The sequence below is a fragment of the Cavia porcellus genome, unplaced genomic scaffold (assembly GCF_034190915.1).
Source record: "Cavia porcellus strain 051 isolate PalLab524CR breed Dunkin Hartley unplaced genomic scaffold, mCavPor4.1 scaffold_8, whole genome shotgun sequence".
NCBI lineage: Eukaryota > Metazoa > Chordata > Mammalia > Rodentia > Caviidae > Cavia > Cavia porcellus.
Window position 1 is genome coordinate 25,630,529 of NW_026947491.1, and position 20,592 is coordinate 25,651,120.

The 20,592-nt window shown below is 45.1% G+C and overlaps 1 protein-coding gene across 2 annotated transcripts in view; it reads right to left on the bottom strand.

Annotated features, from left to right (window-relative positions):
- Positions 1-919: 919 nt before the first annotated feature.
- The window catches only part of Tmtc1 (transmembrane O-mannosyltransferase targeting cadherins 1), a 257,242-nt gene continuing 237,569 nt past the window's right edge, over positions 920-20,592 (bottom strand). For both annotated transcript variants that reach the window (XM_063254490.1, XM_063254489.1), the window contains 7 exons: positions 16,302-16,404; positions 14,368-14,503; positions 13,608-13,752; positions 12,590-12,727; positions 11,332-11,454; positions 10,516-10,593; positions 920-6,518 (listed from right to left, as the gene is read on the bottom strand). In XM_063254490.1, coding sequence (XP_063110560.1) covers positions 6,378-6,518; positions 10,516-10,593; positions 11,332-11,454; positions 12,590-12,727; positions 13,608-13,752; positions 14,368-14,503; positions 16,302-16,404 — 864 coding nt within the window. In that variant the 3' untranslated portion in view covers positions 920-6,377. The remainder of the gene's footprint in view (positions 6,519-10,515; positions 10,594-11,331; positions 11,455-12,589; positions 12,728-13,607; positions 13,753-14,367; positions 14,504-16,301; positions 16,405-20,592) is intronic.

The following is a 20,592-nucleotide window of genomic DNA, read 5'->3' on the forward strand; positions in this document are numbered from 1 at the left end:
TCCAAATCTAAAGGCTCAATCAAGCACAACCTGGTCCTTATGTAGATGATTCACCCCTTACAGACTTAATAAATAACACCTTTCAGTAGGGGGAAGATTCACGGAATTAAAATTATATACATATGGATAGCCAGGTCATTCATTTATTACAGGTTCAAGTTTTCTGTGGTTTGGAATGAGCAGTCTGTGTGATACAGACACAGCACACAATGATGAAAGAATCCCTTTTCTTTTCAAATTAACTTTAGAAAAGGAAAAGATCTCAGGGAGCAGAGTGGCCTGGACCACCCCAGAATGGGCTTGTGACACAGGCAAAGTCTGTCTTTAGTTTAGACACAGTATCACGCAAGTAGGATAAGAGTGATTTGCTGTTCAAAGTTTGGCTAGAAAGTACAAAAAGAAATGTAGCAGCTAGAGATAGACAAAAAGATTTTCCCCAGATAGTCCTCAGGATGGTCCCGTTTTTGTTGTCTTTTTAAATCTTTTCTTGGTGCTGGAAGGTAACTGGGGCTTTAGATTGTCTTTGTGTTTTCAGGTAGAAGTGACAAAAGCCAACAGGAGGAGGATGCGAAGAGGAGGCACAAAGGTTGAGGAATAAAGTTCACAGGAGGCAAAACCCAGAGGTCAGGCAGAGAACAAGACAGCCAGGTGCAGGGACACGGTAGGTGGAGGGTACCAAGGGCTCGTCTGTTCCCTGCCTTTCCTTCGTTTTGTAAGGAAGCAAAGGCATTCGCTAAGCAAGAGAGGGCTGCTGACAGCCCACTGTGTGTGGAAGGGCAGCCAGGACACTCACAAGGCAGGGACCGAGGAATGGAAGGACAGAGGGACCGAGGCTTACCTTTCCCATTTTCCAAGCATGCACCTGCTAGTGATATGGACACAAATAAATACCAACCACAGAACATAGTGAAGCCAGGGATAGTTTTTAAATCATGTTTTATATAAAATAGACATTTACATAAATTTTACTTTGGAAAGACCTAGGCAAAATATACATAATCAGACTGCATGGGAGAAAATCTTTATGGACACTATACTTCTAAGGGGTACAGCAAAGTGACGGGAGCGCAGTTACATACAATGGTTCCAACAACAACTAGGAGCACTGTGAACAAGGGTGACAAGTGACTTCATTTCCTCCTGACAATGAGAAGGCTGGTCCCACAGGAGTCACAGCAAGCCACATCATTTCCATGTTCCAAAGCAAGTGGTGGCTTCTACAGATCTTTTCATCCCTTATGGAGAAGGATTATCTTTTCCCCCACAAAAGTAACAAAATTACTAAGAATTTCCAAACGCACAGACTACAGAATAAAAGCAATTCCCTCTGTCAAGTGAAAGCACTCAGGCAGAACAGCAACCTTTAGGGGCGTCTCCGTGCCCTGTTGCAGTGAGATTCCAGCCACAGCGGATCATTTAAACAAAGAGCAGCACTACTGTGCTCTCCTCATGTAGAGCCCTGTCCACCCAGAGGTCAAGCCCCCAACCCCCGGGGGCTCGAAGGGCTGAGCGGGACCCAGGCTGCACAGCACTTCGAGGGACTGAACTGAGACACTGGCAGCTCTGAGACAAAGCGTGGACTGGACCTCAGATAAATGGATTCTTGGACTAAGGTCCCATCCTAGGTATCAACAAGATAAAGAATCCCCAAAGGGAGGTACGTACACCGAAATCTACCACACGTGACACAAGTACACATTTGGCGCACCCAAACAATGGGAAGGAAGTCCCAGATCTCTGGAGGTTGACACCTCTTCCCAGTGGGAATTACTGGTGACCAAAACTCACAAACTGATAATGCCCACAAACTGTGAGGGGTGCTGATTCTACACCCTAAAGGTTTTAACTGAAAAGATTCTTGGTAATAAAAATGACACATCTTGGTATGAATTGGTTGGTTGCTATAAGTATCTTATGACTTTTAATTATTTTCCTTCTTTAGAACAAAGAACTTAAAAATACTGAGGGAAATGCTGTTTTTTGGAACAACTCCACATATCTATTCTGTATCAAAAGCGTAAAGAGTAACCATAGAAATTTCTATTATTTCCCTATATATTTTTTTTTTTTTGGTACACTAAACTTCATTCCACTTGCAGCCTAACTACAAGTTTTAACAGTATACTTTTCTCACAAGGTTGCCATTTAGGTAGCTCTGCTTTGCTGTATGTGGGAGCTTCCCACTTAACAATCAACCGAAGTGAATGCAATTTGTAAACAGGCTGTGGGGGGGGGGGACTACCTGTAGGTATTTGCTCTAAATGTCATTATTAATGCTCTCCAGGCTTACTTGTTCTAAGAGGTGAGGCCACCATAAATCAAGGCAAATGTTCCTGTTTGTGTATGTCTCTTCTCCGAAACTGATTCTAGCAAGCACAGCTCAGAAATAGCTGACTGGAGCTGGAGGTATAGCTCACAGTGACTCAGCCTACAGAAGGTACAAGTTTTAATCCCAGCACTGCAAAGAAAAGAAAAAGGAGGGATACAGGAAGAACAGAAAGGGAGGACAGAAAAGAAATGCTTAACCAGAGTGCATGTGAATGTGTCAGGCAGAAAGACACAGGTGTAGCTATGAACTCTACACCAGGGACACCTCCTCCAGGTTTTACACTCTGGGTGCTTTATCTAGTGTGTGTGAATGCCAGGGCAATGCCTCTCCATCAGAGAACTGAAAATTCTGCATGTAAAACTAAGGTCCGTTTAGTGTCAGTCTGGTTGCGGCAAGTACAAAATCACCACCTGGCCACCAGTGTCAATCACAGAACGACAATGCACCAGCCCATCATGCTATACGTCACTCTTGCCAAGTCTTTGGCTCATTTCAGTCTATTACTGAAAGAACAAATTCCAAAAGTGTAAACAAACTCTTCTATAAAACTCAGAAACTTCCATGAAAGCTGCCCGTCCCGCAGTGTTGTCCATCTTGGGCCTATCAGAGCTGTCAGCAGGGCAGCCAGGAAGCTGGGGTGTGGAAGTCTCTGTGGTTGTTTCCTAAGAGTGAGTGCCACTGTGACAGGACAGACCTCCGTATCCGCCACATGCAGCTCTGTTCAGTCTAACAGAAACTAGGAAAAAGACTTTCCATTCATTTTCCCTCAGTTTAGCATTCTTGTGGGCAGGCTTGGATATTCCTGTAAGGGGAGGCTTGGATATGCTCATTTAGTCTGGCTGAAAGCAGCTGCCCAAGTACTGGGAAATTCTGTAGCAAACTAGGTACTACCTATGATAGATTTCAAAATCTTGTGCTAAGGATTCTGAAGTACTCCAGGGAGTCGGATTTCAAGTGTTGGCAATCCTCCTTGCTTTGTGATAGGCTTCATGGTAAACATCATCTTTGTATTCCCTAAAGTAAAATTTTATTTCCCTCCAAAGGATCTGCATCTTTGGTTTCATACGTCTGTGTTACAGCACTGAATCCAGTTTGATGAGTACCATCAATAAATTGAAAAATATCTGAGTCATTTGAAAATTTTTAAATAGAAACTAAATTAAAAATAATAAAATAGATTGCTAAAGCCATTTTCATGTACTGAAGTACATACACTACCACATACAATTCCTGTGAGGTGAGTGAGAGTGAGTCGCACACTGCATTGAAGACAGACTGCCAGGAGGAGAAGGAGAGGAAAACACGGCTGCTCACAGTAACGTCACAAAGGACACTGAGCATCAAATTAAGCGTTTGGCCAGGACCAAGGGACTCCTCCCTCCATCTTCCTTCCTACCCAACACTTCTTACAGAGTTCCAGGATGCACCACAAATTTCAGCATTATTAAGAATAAGAGGGGGGGCCCTGAGGCAGGACACTGGAGCCTGTGCAGAGGCCCGGCCAGGAGTCAGCCCCACATCTGCGGGGGCATGCGGGCATGGCCCCGACCAGCAGGGAGCTCTGTGTGTATTCTCATAAGGACGAACTCACTGATGATTTCACTTTACAAGGACCAAATACAAAGGTACAAGATACACTTGGTTTTGAAAAATAAAATGGAATTTATTTTGTTGTAGACACCATTTCAATGGAGAAAACTATTTCGCCGGCTTCATTTCAAAGAAGGATAAAACTGTCTGATCCAACAAACAATGCTCCTTTGTAAACAGTGCTTACTTTTAGTGTTCAAAAAGATGCTGGTGTGTGCTGACAGAGAATAGGGGGCCGAGGAGACAGAGAGACAGAGACAGAGAGACAGAGACAGAGAGACAGAGACAGAGAGAGAGAGAGGGAAAATAGGGGTTGAGGGTCAGAAACCTCGAAGCAGCCTGAGAAAGTCTCCTGCGGCCACATGACTCTTTCTCCCTCTGCAATGTTTAGGCCATCATTGCTGTTTTAATTATCCATCAAATACACAGTCCTTCCTTAGTAGCACTACAAGTAAGGCATAATTTCTTCAGAATTTGGGGTGCAAGTGTTTTGCAGTAACTTCCAAAGAAGGCATTTTGGTTACAGACTATTGTGAGGAGCTGTGATAAAAGTCATAGATAATGAATGATTATAGCAAGGGGTTTTAAATTTAGGGGCCGAGATCACTTAACAATAAATACTGTACTGCATTTCTTTGATTTTGGCCACAGAATTATACTTTGAGAGGGAAGAAAATATGATTTTGGACAAATTTGTAGTCTGTAACACTGGAAGACTTAGAGACAGAAGATCATGGTGGTACATGGACACTTTCGGGTTATTAACGGAGAGGACAGACACATGCTCAAATTCTGCCATTGTTTGCATTTAAAACAGCCCCCCCAACACTGTTTCCCAAGGAGGTTTTCTTCCATGAATGTAGGCTTCCCTTTAATAAATGAGTACAGGGAGGACCACATTTCCTGAGCCCAGGGCAGGGGGAGGAAGGAGGCTTTCTCCCATGTGGCCCCACATCTGTGAAACACACACTCAGTGCCTTGGACACCCAGCTATGTTTTCAGTGACCACAACCAAGTTAGAACTAGGTGTTCTGATTTCTTCACCTCCAAAAGACACTGCCAACCTAAACATTTGGTGGCTACTCCTGGATTCTGTTAATTTTAGTGGTGAATAATCAATACAATCTTTTTTTGAACTGTTAAAGCTGAATCATTTTGTAATTTAGACTTGTACCTTATATTCTCAGTTTTGGAAGCTGCTATTAAAACCACTATGTACAGAGAAAAAAAGAAGTATATATTAAATATTTTATAAGTTATGAAATAAATAACCTAAAAATAGATGTCAAATTGTGAGTTTAACTTTGCCTCCTTCCTCCTTTAAATACAAATATAAATATTTAAAATTATGAATTTAGACTTCTTCCTTAGATTTTTAGAGTACTCTCCATGAAATCTTCAAAATTACAAATGAAGGGCAAATGCCAGGTCTCGGTCACTTATGCTTTAAGAACAGAATTCTCACTAAGCCTAAGAAGACAAATAAATAGAGCTCTTTTTCCCTCTAATTAGAGTCTATGAAGATTTTGCTATATATATTGTAGATTCCCCAATGTTTAAATATATTTTCAAAAAAATAATAAATTCATCATGTCTAAACATTCAGATAATAAAGTAGGACATTTCTTAGTTAATATCTTTAATATTTTCTATGTAGAATATACTATCTTTCTCCACCTAAATAACAATATATTTGAGGGTGGAAACATTTCTGATTTTAAATGCACTTCTGAAATCTGAAGAGTAGAACCACTACTCTAGTAATATTTGCAACAAAACTCATGATGTAAAACATTAAGGGCATCACGCTCCTTGCTTTTCCTGCAGGAACAAACACACTCATACAACTCCAGAAGCTCCCTTTTTCTTGCATTAGGCAATAGATAAACTTGCACCAGTGCAGAATTTAATTTACCCCTCAAAAGGTCTCTATTAGCATCCTTGGGGAGATTTAGATAAAGCTCACTCAGCAGTAGCCCTTTTTCTCATATATTCTGCGTGGTTCTACAAGAGCTATTAGATACTCATTTCTGGTTCAGGAGAATTCACTGAACCTCCACTTGGTACACCTTCCTGAACGGCTCACTCAGAGGATTTACCCTTTCTGAAACAGCTCACTCCATGAAGAGCAAATGCCCTCCTTGATAGCATTTCAATGCTTCTGTATTTCTAGGTCTAAGAGTCTAAAGAAGAAATGGAATTAGGTCCCCAGGAGGCAAAAGCACAGAAATGCTACCTAGGGAAAGAGGGACTCAGACTGAAGAACAGCTATAAAATGTGTAGTTGCCGAGTTCTGCCCCTCTCAGAACTTCCTGCCTTGTCTGCGGTTTTTCTTCCTTCACGGCAACGCAGATCCTTCAGCCAGGGGTGCTGTGAGAGGAAAGCATCACAGGTTGTACTGTCATCTGTTCTCTTCTGAAGCCACGAGCACTGTCCTATGGTCCTGGGCTCCGTGGTGCTACGTCTGATCCTTTTCTTGAACTTCCTGTAGTCGCTTTTCTAGGCGATCCAATTTGGCGAGGTTTTCCTTCAGCAGCTTGCTGTCTGGAACCAGCTGCAAAGCTCTCTCATAGTAAGTCCTTGCTGACACGTAATTTCCCTGTGGGGAAGGAGAGAGAACAATTACACTTGGATCCACTGCAACTCTGAGAGGAGGGGTTGGAGGAACTGACCCTGTGCTGCCCGACACTAAGGTTTGCACAAGGAGACCTTGTCTGGGTGTGCAATTCCATCCTTGTCTGCTGGCACTCTGGAGAACTCATTTGTTTTAAGTACCTTGCAGGTGGAGAATGCAAAGGATGATGCAGTGAGCTGCCAGCAGGAGGAGCGCCTCAGGAGGAGCACCGGCTTCTCCCTGTGCTCCCGTGGTGGTGGTGGTGGGGCCCTTCCAGCCATACAGAGCCTTGTCTGGGAGGCGGGTGTGTTTTTGAAAACACTAATGCTAGTAGTTGTCTACTAGCATTACAAAAATGGTAGTAGTTCTTCTAATCTTCAACTTAAAACCTGACAGCAACCTCTACCTCAAACATGTTTATATAATAAAAAAGATGGTAAAAAGATGCATCAAATTTATGTGCCACTCAAGGTGTGTGGCTGCATGTACCAGCAGGACGCTTTCACAGCAGGAGGCTGTCACAGTGACCCGCTAGTCACTGTGACCCCACACTCTGCTGGTGCCCTTCCGGTTCACCTGAGTCCCTAACAATCAACCATGTGTGCCCAGTACCAGACAGTCTCTGGAAAAGGTCGCAACTCTTACCTTCCCCGGCCCCTTTCCTGATCTGAAATGAATTATTTATATCCTTTATCAATTTAGATCTGTATCGTACAGTCCCAGAACTAAGATTTCATTGTTTTTTCCATTCTGAAAAGCCCAATTTGCTCCATCTGATTCTTGGTTAGTGCCCACGCAGATGGACAGTGATGCTGCATTTCCATCGCAATTTAAAACTGTATCTTAAAGTAACAGTACTGAGTGGTAATTAGCCACTCACATCTTCCTGATGCTCAGCTGTTTTCTAAATAAGTTACTCTGTCTCCAGAGTCCAGACACTGCCAAGTATACAGGGAGCTCTCACTGGAGGCCGGAGGCCATCGATGTTGCTATTATCAGCAGAGATCCACTCTGCAAGGCATGTTTGTCACACCCTTCACTGGTCGCACTTGGTGAAAGGGACTGTGTCAAAGGGTGAGCAACTGGACACTGGAATCCCGGTGCTTATGTGTGCAAAGAAGAAGAGTATTTCTGAGTATTAACACCAACTCTGAAAAAGGCTAACCAGACTGCTGAAGAAGTGCGAATGTGGGTTTGCTGCACTCAGTTCACTTGTTTCAACTCATGCCTTTATCTTGCAGTGTGCTGTGATTTTACTAAGCTGAGCACAGGCACAGCGACGCCCGAGGCTCCTCACGGTCACCCCTCCAGTAGCTGGTGCCAATGTTCCCCTGGTGTGCCCGCTGGATTCAGGTTTCTCTCTCTTGTCACATAAAACCCACTTCATCTTCTGTCTCTGTGATTGCTCTTGATTAAACTGGAAGCCCTATTTCCTTTTTTTTTTTTTAAATCATATCCCTTAAACCAAAGTCTCCAGTTCCACATTAGGTAGGGAATTTTAATGATATGTTTTCTAGAGCTGTGCTAATATGATCGCCACTGGCCATATGTGCCTATGGAATTTTAAACTAATTACAGTTCATGATGAATTTCGTTCCTCAGTCACTCCAGCTGAATGGCTGCATGTGGCTGGCAGCCTGTGGTCTGCTTGGCCATGTGGCTTTCTCATCGTCTGTCAGTCTCTCCTGGACAGCGCGCCCTTCTACAGAACGTACCTTCCTGTCTGGAGGTGGACCCGGAAGAGTATATGCCATGGGGGCTGGGGCTCAGTAAGCTTTATCACAAGATACGCTTTATAGTTTCATGTCATATATAAAACTCAATACAAAGTATTACAGGTAGAGCATTGTTAATCTAAAGATGCAAACTGCTTGCAAATCTGAAATAGTTTTGAGACCCCGCATGATGTCACAGGGGTCCACAGCACTTGGCCTCATGTACAATGCAGAGTGTAGACAACTGTCTGCAAGCTATGAGCGTAAGGTGCACGCAAAAGAAAATTTCCTATCTGCAGTGAGGTCCCATCTGTGATATCTACCCATGCATTTATCCATCCATCCGTGCAAATATTCTAAAACCTGAAAACGTCCAAATCTGAAACCCTTCTGTCTCCAGGCATTTAGTCTAGGACAAGGAAGCTATCTAGGACTAGGCAGGAGGAGTAAGAGACGACCACTACACTCATCTTCTCCCACCCGGGGCACCTCCTTGAAAAGCCTCATTCTCACACTCTCAGCCTCCCTGCGGCTGGCACCGGTGCGGTGCACTCTCTCTCTCCTCTCTGTCTCTCTGTCTCCTCTCTCTCTGTCTCCTCTCTCTTCCCTCCCTCCCTTCCTCCCTCCCTCGTGCTCGCGCGCTCTCTCTCTCTCTCTCTCTCTCTCTCTCTCTCTCTCTCTCTCTCTCTCTCTCTCTCTCTCTCTCGGTCTTGTGCTTGTCATATATTTTCCAATTAACAATGTCAGTTTCCAAGTCTGTTGCTTCACCTAAGGCATATTCCATCTGAAAACACTGAGTGCGTTGTTTGGAAACATAACTATTTTGCACACACCTACAATGTTTAAACCTACAATCGCACTGTCTCCAGTAAGCTCATCCTCTGCTTCCCAGCTGGCCAATGCCAGGCACCCCAGGGTCAGGAAGACCCAAGCCTGGGTTACAGAACCTGACCTCTGGCCCCATCCTGTCCTCTGCTAGGCCGAGGCTGCTGGCCACAGGGGTAGTGCGTCCCCTCACCCCCATCTTCATGACTCAGTTGTGTTCTGCTAAGTGTCTGATTAGTGTCACTAAATGGTGGTCCTCATGAGGGCTCTACTTACCTGCTGGTCACAGCACTACTCTTTATTAGGGCAGAGACTAACAGAAGTTTGGTAACAAGGTAGCAGAGGAATCCTTTAAAAACATAGTACACCACAGGGTTTTCCTCTTCTAACTCATTCAAAGACCCTAATTTATTTGGCATAAAGGCCGAAGTTTCTTTAAGTCCTCTTCAAGGTTCTGAGTAATCTATCCTCTGACCTCTCCCACCCCTTCTCCTGTCCTGGCCAGGCTGCCTCCTTGCTGCCCTTCACACACAAAAGGAAAGCCTAAACCCCAGGACCTTTGCACACACCCTGTTACATCAGACCACGTAGCATGCCTCCTTCAAGCCTTTGCTCAGACCTCCCTTTTGACTGGCCCCAAAACCACTTTAATTTGAAATTTCAGCCCCTGCCTGGCACTCCCAATCTGCTCTTTCTTTACTTTCCCTAGCAATTATCACCATCTGATAGATTCCAGTGTATACACGTGCAAATGAATGAATGGATTCATTGCCTGTCACCTCCTACTAGAATGTCAGCTCCACATGATGGTTTTGACTTCTATGTTCACTTCTGTGTTCCCGGGACCCACAAGAGCACCTGGCATATAGATGCCATCCCCGGATGCTTGTGGGATGAATGAATGAATGAACCCTGGAGAACCTTCTGACTTCATTAATTATAATAACAGTCCCCTGTGAAGGTCATCTTCCAAGTTTCTTGGCAGAAGATTCATTCAGTGTTAGCTTTTCTTATTCAGGGGAGAAGAAAAAACCAAAAACTTAGTAAGAAGTTAGGGGGTAACATGTGTCTTGGACATAACCCACAGGAAATCAGGGAAATACATTCAGTGTTGACAGGACATTAACAGTGAGGAAAACAGGCCAAACTCTGCTTCAGTGGGGCCTCAGTTCCCATAGAACTTCAGCTATTGTCTGATGATACTCCTTGTAAGTAGATATATTTCCTTTATAATAAGGAAATATACTTATTCATATATATATAAACATATAGATGAATGGCTTCGTGCTTTTGTTATCTAGAAAACACAAAATGACACAAGCCCCACTAATTTCACTTTTGAACACCTACATTTTCAGGACTCAAGTGATTTGAAGATGAAATTAAGAGTGGGCTCTTGAGTCCTTCCCGAGAGAGGAGGGATGGGGTGCGCAGCCTCCTACCTTGATGTGCTGGATCCCCCCCATGTTCATCCAGGCCTGCGCCTGCTCGGGGTTCAGGGCCACGGCCACTCTGTAGCTCTGCGTAAGAAAAAATCCTCTGGTTAGGTAATGAGAACTCGCTTCCTGCACTCTGCACTCAACAGCATTGAAGTGGTTAATGCAACGGAACCAGCCACGCCCGGCTCACGGGAGGCCTGCTTATTTCTATTATTTTTCAAAGTCCATGATTCTAAAGTGGAAGAAACTGAAATGTGCAATTTCTCCGCAGAGCTGATCTGCGGACTCACGCCATCTGAGGCTGCCTGCCGGGCATCTAGGGGATGTCTATAATAAAGCGTCATTTCCCGCTGGCCTTGACCTGCAAGAAAACTACACTTTTTACCCTTTTTCACTATAAATTAGACTGGTAAGAAAAAAATCCCTTTTTGAAATCACAGACTCTGGCGGCCAGGAGTATGGCTTAGTGGCAGGGAACCTGCTCGGCATTTGTAAGGCTGTGCATTCAAACCCTAGCATCGAATGACAACAAAATAAAAATCAGAACCTCGAGTAGTTTGCAGCCAGCTTGAACTTGGTGCAGCAGCCCCTTCAGTGATATCACTGACCCGGCTACTCAGTCCAGGCCTCCATCCGAAAGCAAGATGCTCACCCATCGCCCCATCAGGGACAGTTTCAATCATTAGGAAGTCTTTCTTTTCTTTTTGCCTGTTGAAAAGTCTTCTAGTGATATTGGATTTGGCTGTACAGGATTCACTACGGATCATGGAAGAATTCATTATAAACTATAAATTTAGTAACAAGTTTTACATATTTTACCTCAAAAGCTTTATCCAGAAGGTTCTGCTCCCTTAGCTGGTTGCCTTTCGTGAAAAAAAGTTCAGATGCTACTTTTGGGTCCTTTGGTTTCAGCTGGAGGGCCTTGTCTATAGCATCAAGCGCCTGCAGGGGTGCGGAATAAAGATGATAATCGAAATGAACACAGATTTATGATGAAATGTACACAGTGGCTTCACATATGTTAGTGGGGCAGAACGAGCAAAACACATTTTTTATGCTTTCATTTTCTCCTTGAGAATTAATGGTCTTAACAAAATAATTTCCTTATACTCCAGTCACTAACACATTGATGATGAAAACCCAAAACAAACCCAGAAAAAGTGAAGGTCTCTGATCATACTCTTGGTTCCCTCAACCCCCGCTTCACCTCTGCAGCCTTTCAAAGCACATACCCGGTCATGCCCCACCACTGCATAAAACCCCAAACCTTTTCCCAAGATCAGAACAAAGCCTCTGGGGTCCCAGCATCTTTCTTTGCAAGTCACACTGCGACCCTGCTCTCTCATGCCCTTCCTCAGACAGGAATAGGCCCTTTGCTGCTGCCACAGGACCTCTGCATAGGCTGTTTCTAGTCCAGAATATTTTTCCTGTTGCTTCTGCTTAATTACTCCCTTAATGATCTGGCCCTTCCTCCACATCATTTCATGGGGAGATCTGGCCTTTCAGACTGGCCAGGAACCCTGATTACAGCTCTTAATGATGTCACCAAGCATAATTACCATCGCACTAGTGTGTAATTGCTTGTTCAGGCTCGGTCTCCTCTACTACAAGCAGCCTGAGGATAAGCGCAGTGATTACGTGTTTTGGCATTATACTTTATTTCTAGCATCTACTGCACAGCAGGCATTCCACAAATATTTTGTTGAGCTGGTTCATGATTTCAGTTATGTGACTTTTCAAGTGGAGTTAACAACAGTGACTGCAACACCGGCCTGCCTTTCAGGGCTGCAAGGACGATTCCACGAAACCATTAGAAAAAACTCAGAAAATGCTAAAGGCACATGAATGTCAACCTTCTAGAACTGGCTAAAATCAAACAGATAAAATTACATCCACTCTTTAGACCAGGGAGAAGCCAAAGCATACACATTTCCCAGGGACATCTTAGGCATTAAGGGGCATCTGTGAGGAGCTCCTGTGAGGCTGAAATCCCAGCCTGTGGCATTCCTGACTTTCCGGGCACGGAGGCTGCGTGCCACTGAAGCTGCGTGCAGAGAGGACAGAGAGGGTGTGGTACCTTCTTGTGGGCCTCCTGCTTGCTGTAGATGGCCGACAGGAGGCGGTAGCACTCCAGGCATCCGGCCTCCTCCGACACAATGCGCTCCGTGATCTTCTCTGCTTCTTTCGTCTGGCCCATCACAGCCAAAACCTGCGCCTGCAATACACATGGCCCAGACTGAGCTGGGGCTTTACCGCTGATCCGCACACGAAGCCCTCAGCAGAGGCACTGAGAAGACAGCCCTGCCCGCTCCTCAGCATCTCCTCGTGGCCCTCGGGGAGGCGGTGCCCAGCTGGGAGGTGTTCACTAAGCTGTGTGCGTGCATTTGTGTGTGCATGGCAAGGCTGACCCGCCAGATCCAAATACAAATACTTCTCTACAATTTCAAAAGAACAGTACGTGTGGCCAGAAGACAACAAATTTGATTTATTGCACATGTAAGGGAAAGAAGCTCTGAGCACTGTTGATAACCATGCTAACATTCCAGCGGCACTGTGGTCCTCATTCTTTGGCCCTGCATGCAAAAATGCTTAGGTTATCGATAAAGGAGGGTAACTGCTGTGACTCACATGTCAGAAGACCCTTGTGTGCCACACTGCAGTAGGGTATGTGTACATGCTTATGCATCTGCATGTGTACATGTGTGTGCACACACTTAGACATGACAGAGAAGAGCACATCAACATGTTAAAAGCTGATGGAGCTGAGTGAAAGGGTACTAGTGCATTTTCCTATCTTTGCAACTTTTGAGTTGCAAACTTTTTTGCAACTTTTTGAGTTTTGTTGTGCAGAGTTGGGAGTAGCACCTGGGCCTCATTCATGCTGAGGCCGGGGAAATGGTCTACCATGGAGCTACACTCAGTCTTGCCATGTTTTCTAAGTCTGAAATTCAAAGCTCTAATGAATTTTGGTGTCCATGTCTTCAGGGGAGAGCTGTAATCTTGTGATATGGGTGTCACGTAGAAGTGGCAGATGGCATCCCTGTGCCAGCTCTGTGCCTGTGGCCCAATTTCCTGTTATCTCCTCCCCGACTCACCAGTGCCAGATGAGGCTCCCTCTGCAAAGGCTGGAGTGCCGCAGCCTCTCTGTACACCTGCAGTGCCTCCTCATAGCGGCCGGTGTTATAGTAAAGTGCTCCCAAGGGCGACAGAGTCTCGGCTTTACGGGCCACCTGCAGGGCTCTGAGTTTGGACAAAGGCAAGCTGATACTTGTAAATGGCACATTTTTGAAGATATAAGCTCAGTCAGTCTCTAAGGATAACAAAATCTCCACTGATTGCCAACACAGGACATAGTCTCAGGGCCCCGCTCAAGGCAGATGAGCAGCCTTGTCCCTGCTCTGATGTGCTTGTCTTTCCTCTACTCCCACTCTGGCTATCTGTGGTTGGGTTGCAGCCCACAGCTTTAGGAAATTATGGATTAACAGAAGTGGATATGAAATGCCCACCACGACTTAGCATGATGGTCAACCAGCAGAGAAAAGTCACTGACCAGGACACCAGCCAGAGTACTGCACCATTCTCTTTGGAAATGGGGATCTGTACACTGACCTGGTGGGCCTTGTTAATATTGTTTCTTCTAATTAAACAGAAAGTAAGGAAATAAGCCAGGCACAGTGGCACATGTCTGTAACCCCAGCCCTCGGGAGGCTGAGCCACGAGGATTACCAGGAATTCAAGGACAGCCTGGGCTATATAGTGGATTCAAAGCCTGCCTGAATTACATAGCCAATCCCTGTCTTAAACCAAAATTAGACCAAAACAAAACAAACGCAAAATGAGGAAAAGGATCTGTACCGTTTGTACCATTCTTCAGCCATGCTGTTCTCGCCCAGGGACCTGTAGAGTCTGCCCAGGTTCACCATGGCCACGTGGTGGCTGGGGCTCAGGGTGACAGCCTGCTGGTAATGGGCCACTGCCTTCTCTGGGGAGCCTGGAGAGGCGACAGTGGGGAGAACAGAGGGTCTGCGTGAGGTGTTACGGTCCATCACCCACCATCCCCTGGCTTCTCAGCCTCACCTTACATTGGACTGTTCTGTTCTTCACTTACATCCCCAAAGAAATTAACAATAGCACAGCAGTAAAAATTGAAGCCTGTTTCTTTTATTTGATTACTGTAGTCAAAGTGTCTTGCGGCCATCACCCTCGTGGGTGCGATGTTTGGGGTGAGCAGTGAGTGTCACTCACCACGCTGATGGGCCACCTTACTGCACACACAGGGCGGAGTGCAGGACAGCGGCTCCAGCTCTCAGGCAGGGCCCGAGGTGGCTCTTTGTCACTACACCAGATGTGTGAGTGTGGTGCTGCTCCAGCCTGAAAATCTCTCTTCATATTTTTTTATTTAAACAGCATTTGTTTAATGTGACAGTAAACAACAATAATGCTCCCTTGCAGGTATCCAAAGCATTATGCATTTTAAAATGCTTTTATTTGCATGACCACTGCAGGCAATCTGGACACTTCTGATACTATTTAGTTGCCTCTTGGGATTCAAGGAATATTTAAAGCAGAAACAAAAACGAAACTACTACTTTACAGAGATAGGGATAAACTGCAAAGATCCAAAGAGTCCTGACAAATACCCCGAGGGAGTGAGGTGGAGGCCAGGATGACTGTGACACCCCTGGCTCCCTGAGAAGCTCCCTAGTGGCATACGCTGTGCGGCTGGACCCGAGAAGAGTCTGCGCTTCTCAACAGAATCGGACCTTTCGAATCCGCAGAAGCCTCCCAAGTGCACTGGCTCTGAACACAGTGCAACTACCAAAACCAAAAGATCCTAACTTGGCCAGCATGTGGTCACTTTCCTTTTAAGGAGAAGGGGGTAGAACTGTTTGCTGCTGAAATAAAGGACCAAGGTACGGCTAAGAGGACTCTTCTGGTCTTATCTTTATGACTTAATTTATCAGTGTGTGGCTGATGAACCAGCAGGTGGCGCCACACAACAATTTTACATGCAAAAATTAGGTTACATTTCCAAAGGCATATATTCTGTAAACAGAAGAGCTTCACATATCCTAGAAAACACAGAGCTTTTCAAGAATTCCATATTGAAAAAATAATTAAAATGGAATATTACTGCAGGGCAGCTAGTCTAGTAGTCAACAAGAACAAAGTGGTGTTTTACATTAAATTCAAGTATCATTTCATTACTTGTAAGTATTCATTACATGGTCACGATAGAAAGAGCTCTGCACAAATCATAACTACAGCCCCTGCCTAGTAATGCTTTGCATTAAATAAGATAAAGGGGATTTTACATAGCACCCATCATAGGAGAACCCTATCAGTTATAATAATGCTGATTCTGTAATACATATCAAAAAGGAACAATGAAATGATTGCAGAACCCTCTTTTCTCAGTTACAGTAAAGTATTTACCATCTGCTGGTGGTGGGTTTACAGCGGGTACTGCAGTGGAGTAGGGGACCATCTCACCATCAAGGACTTAGCAGCTTTTGTAACAGCACTGAGAAAACAGTCCTCAAATTGGCAAGGTTCCCACCCTCAGTCTGTTTTCTCCAGACTTGCTTATAAGAAATAAGCAGATTTTACTGAGCTGAGCTCAAAGGTTTGGGGAAAAGACAGCCTGCGTAACTAGGCGACCCCGGGAGTATGAGTTTGCTGCCAAGCCAGAGGACTCGGTCTCTGGGGATTACCAGGGTGACTGTCACTGCGTGTCACAGGCAGTTATTACCTCGCTCCCCAGAAAGCTTCCTGTGCACAGCACTTACCAGAATCAACTAAGAAGACTCCATAGTTGTTGTGTAAATCCGAGCTGTCTGGACAGTTCTTTATTCCAGCCTGGTATATTTCTTCGGCTTCTTTAAATCTTTGCTTTTAAGAGAATAAGAAACAGGTATGCTGAGTATTGGTGTGGAACAGTAACCTTACTGGGCACCTACTTCAACAGGCCTAAGCTCAAACACTGTGAACCTGCCTGGATTAAAGTTGACATTAACGTGGATACAGGAGTAGGACTCCGTGGCTGTGTTTAGCTCCTTCAGGGCAAACAAGCCGATGCTTACTAATTGGGACAGCTCGGGGACTGGGCGCTACCTTTGGAAAAGGTCTGAAAGCAGCTGCTTAGATGGGGCGGGAAGATCCCGGGAACCAGCTCCATGGGCTGCGCTGAGGCAGGGCTTCCTGGATGTGGGGGCACCAAGGGATGTGTTTGACAACTGCATGTGCAGAAAGACTCCTCTTCTCTGGCCTACACTGTAAGGCTGATTTCAGGGGTTCTTAAGGCAGGTGGGGAGGGAAGACTGATGCAGATTATGGGGCGGGTTTTGCGCCCTGACCTTTCTTTGCCTGAGGCCTCATTTCTGCAGCTCCCCAAACATGCACTGCTTTCTCAGCCTGTGCCCTCCACCTCCACGCTGGCCGAGGAGAGCCGTGCAGCCGCAGGGCCACTCTAAGGCAATGCCCAGACCAGTCACCGCCTGACCTGGCAGACCGCTTTCTAACTGCCTTCTTCCTCAATTCATTTAAAGATTCAGTTGAAAGAAGGGCAAACTCAAGTCACTTGTAGGAAATGGATGCACCTTGAGACCATAACGTTTAGACATTTAGATAAATGACATACAAGCTTCGATACTATGTGGTTCCTCTTACATGCGAAACCCAAAGTATAAATAATTTAAAAAACAAAATACAAGAGACATATACGAGAGGGAGAGAGATCTTTTGTAAATGGTAAGGGGGACAAGAAATGGAGGGAGGGGATGGAGACTCTAGGAGGATTAAGGTATTACATACACGGGCCAACTCCCCACAGGAACGCAGTCATCACGCATCATTATGCACGGCAAACATGTACTGCACTAATAAAAGTAAAAATCTATGAAAACAAAAGGCTAACCAAACGAAAGAGATTCACATTAACACATTTTAATAATTCAGAATTAACTTTTTGATACATGGTTTCTAACTCTCTGGGACAGTCATGTCACTTTTTTTTTTTTTAAATATAGAAGTTAAAATCTAGTTAATCAAAAGGTCTAAGAATTATCCACCGGTAAACACTTTGATTCCCTGGTGCCGTTGTGAAGGTCAGGTAAAAGGGAACCACACAGCAGTTTTCATTAAGGCACCCTGATGAGGACAGGCACTTAAAACCTCTATTGCAAGTAACGCCTGCTGAGCTTCCAACCTGACATCCTCAAGGGAAGGGACAGCTCAGTTTCTTAGGTGTGTCACGTTAAGTCTGTGAATAGATACTCACACCAAGTGCCAAGCAGTAAGCTAAGATCTGATTTGACCCAGAAGGGAAGTAGATATTTTATCCTCTGTAGAATGACCACAATCATCTACATAACTAAGCAGCATGCAGGAAAAATGCTAGGGTTATATTTGGCAAATATTGCTTATTTTAATTAAAAATCCATATTGCCTCAAAAATGGGGGTCCATGTTCCTAAAAATGTAGAGCTTTTTTCTTTCTTTCTTTTTTTTTTTCTTTTTTTAATCGGTACCGGGGATTGAACTCACAACTGCCTGCTAGCAAGGCAGGCTCTTATGCTGCTGAGCTAAATCCCCAGCCCTAGAGCTTTTTTCAACAAGCTGTCCAATTCAATATACTTAAAGATGAATGAAAATCTCAAAATATTTCTTTTTCAATCTACAAAGAGAAGAAATGTTTTATGACCACATTGTCCACTGAGGTTGACCACATTGTCCACTGTGGTAATTTATAGAGCATCATTTATATAAGAAATATATACATAAGAAAGAGCATCAATTATATATGAAAGACACAGCTAGGTATGTTATTCACTTGTTCAGTCACTCAGCACCATTAACTGTAATCACCGTGCAAATTACGGTACAGAAGCTGAAGGAGGGCTGTGATGCTTGGCTGCACTGGGTTAGAGCTCAGCCCTATTCAGGTATGTCTGTGCACTCCTACTTTCCTGGAAAGCAGAAATCACAATGGTACCTGTCCCCTGGGTTTGTTGTCAGTTAGATGTTAAAATTGAAAGACTGGAGCACTTACAGTGACGCCCAGCAAATGCCCCGTGCGCTAAGCACCATGGGCCTCGCAGGGATTACTAGGAGGGGTGCTGCATTACTATCATGCACTGCTGTACTACTGGGACAGAGATGTTACAGGCACCAAGAACAACATATGACCCTTCTGTTTAAGCGCCACGAAGACCAATGACCTAACAAGTCCAACCATAACGGCACTCTTGTATGTACTTGTGCTGTCATCTATCTATCTATCTATGTATCTATCATCCATCTTTGCAGTTACTATGGGACCAGAGGTACTCTAACACTAAGCTACATGCACAGGCCCTTTGTCCTGAATTTTGTAACAGGGTCTCACCAAGCTGATCAAGCAGGACTCTATTGTGATCCTCCTACCTCATCCTCCCCCAGGGCTGGGATCAGTATGCTTTTATATATGCTGTGTGTGTGTGTGTGTGTGTGTGTGTGTGTGTGAGAGAGAGAGAGAGAGAGAGAGAGAGAGAGAGAGAGAGAGAGAGAGACAGAGGCAGAGGCAGAGACAGACAGAGAGAAAGAGAGAGAGAGAGAGAGATGAATACTGGAACTTAACATAGGGACTTCATACTGAGATACATCTTCATACCCTTTTTAAAATTTTTTACTTTGAGATAAGGTCTTTCTAAGCTGCCCAGGCTAGGCTCAAACTGGTACCTTTCCTGCCTCAGCCTTCCAGGGCACTGGTATTACCATGCCTGGCTCTACATACTTTTTACTGTTGCAGACGGAAGTCCGTAAATAAATTGGTCTTCACACAGGCATTTAGTTGGAAGAGGGCTGAGTATGTTAAAAGCCCTTTCAGGACTGCGGTCATATCATTTAGCCATTAGAAAGCAGCTGGACACCCAGGAGATAGTGAGGGGACAGGCAAGTTGCTTCCTTGTCCTGGTGAGGACACTGCACAGATCTTCCTGGACCTGGGCCCTGGCAGCATCCACACTGTTGGAAAGGTGCAGAAGGAAAGGGTAGCTCTTTTCTCTAGACTAGTGAAGGGTGGATGGGAAGGACACTGTCGGGGTGTGGCATCATGGCCGTGGGTCTGGATCGCCTTCTCGAAGTGTTTTCCCTGACCCCTGACAGAATGCAGTCATGGGGCAATCTCCCACTCACCACTGGGCTTTCCTACTGTGATGACCTGGAAAGTTAGGCCACTGGATATTTAAACGCAAGTCAGTCACCTGCTGAAGAAGCTGTTCAAGACACAGCTGCTCAGAGACAAAAAATGATGGCTGCTTCTTCTCTTTCTCTCTGCTGTTTTCTGTACAAAGCAGTTCCTCAACCCATGGCATCGGCAAGCACATCCATGAGAGACTTAAGCGGTATCAGTATCTCTTAAGCACTGGCATCTGACCATCTTTCACATCCTCCTGAAATGAGCCAACTAACTTGGTATTCCTCCTCCCAGCCTAGATTTGTTATCTCCAGTCAGGTGACAACTGAAGCAAACAGAAACAAAACTATAAACAAGAATGACAAGAACAGAGAAACAGAAGCCAAGAAGCTCAGAGCAGGCGCACACTGGGCGACACGGCCCTGGGCCAAGGATGGAGGGGACCCCAATGTGCACAGCACCACAGGCCTCTGCCTAGCACTCTGTCCCCTTCCTCACACACCTAGCTCGTAAGTTTCTAGGTGAGGAAACTGCACACTGCCCTCCTCAGTGGCACCCACACATGTTCTGTTCTTTGTGTCAGAAAGATTTTGTTTCTTTTTTCCTAATTGACATCTATCAACCTGCTCCTCATATCAAATGCCCTCATCAACTGCCCGTGTCCCCTACGCCCCCTCCCCGCGTGAGGTTGGGGTCCCTAAGCTCCAGACGCCTGTGTTCTCTGCACACCTGCCCCTCCCCCTGCCCAGTGTTGGACATGGGGAGTCTAATTCTTAGGGATGGCTTTCTCTCCAGACTCTGTGCTGCACAGAAGGAGGGGAACCTGGCTACTCTGACTCTGTAGTGCTCAGAGGTGTCCAGGCACTCACTGGATATGCACTTGGTAATGAAGCCAGTCCGTCCTGA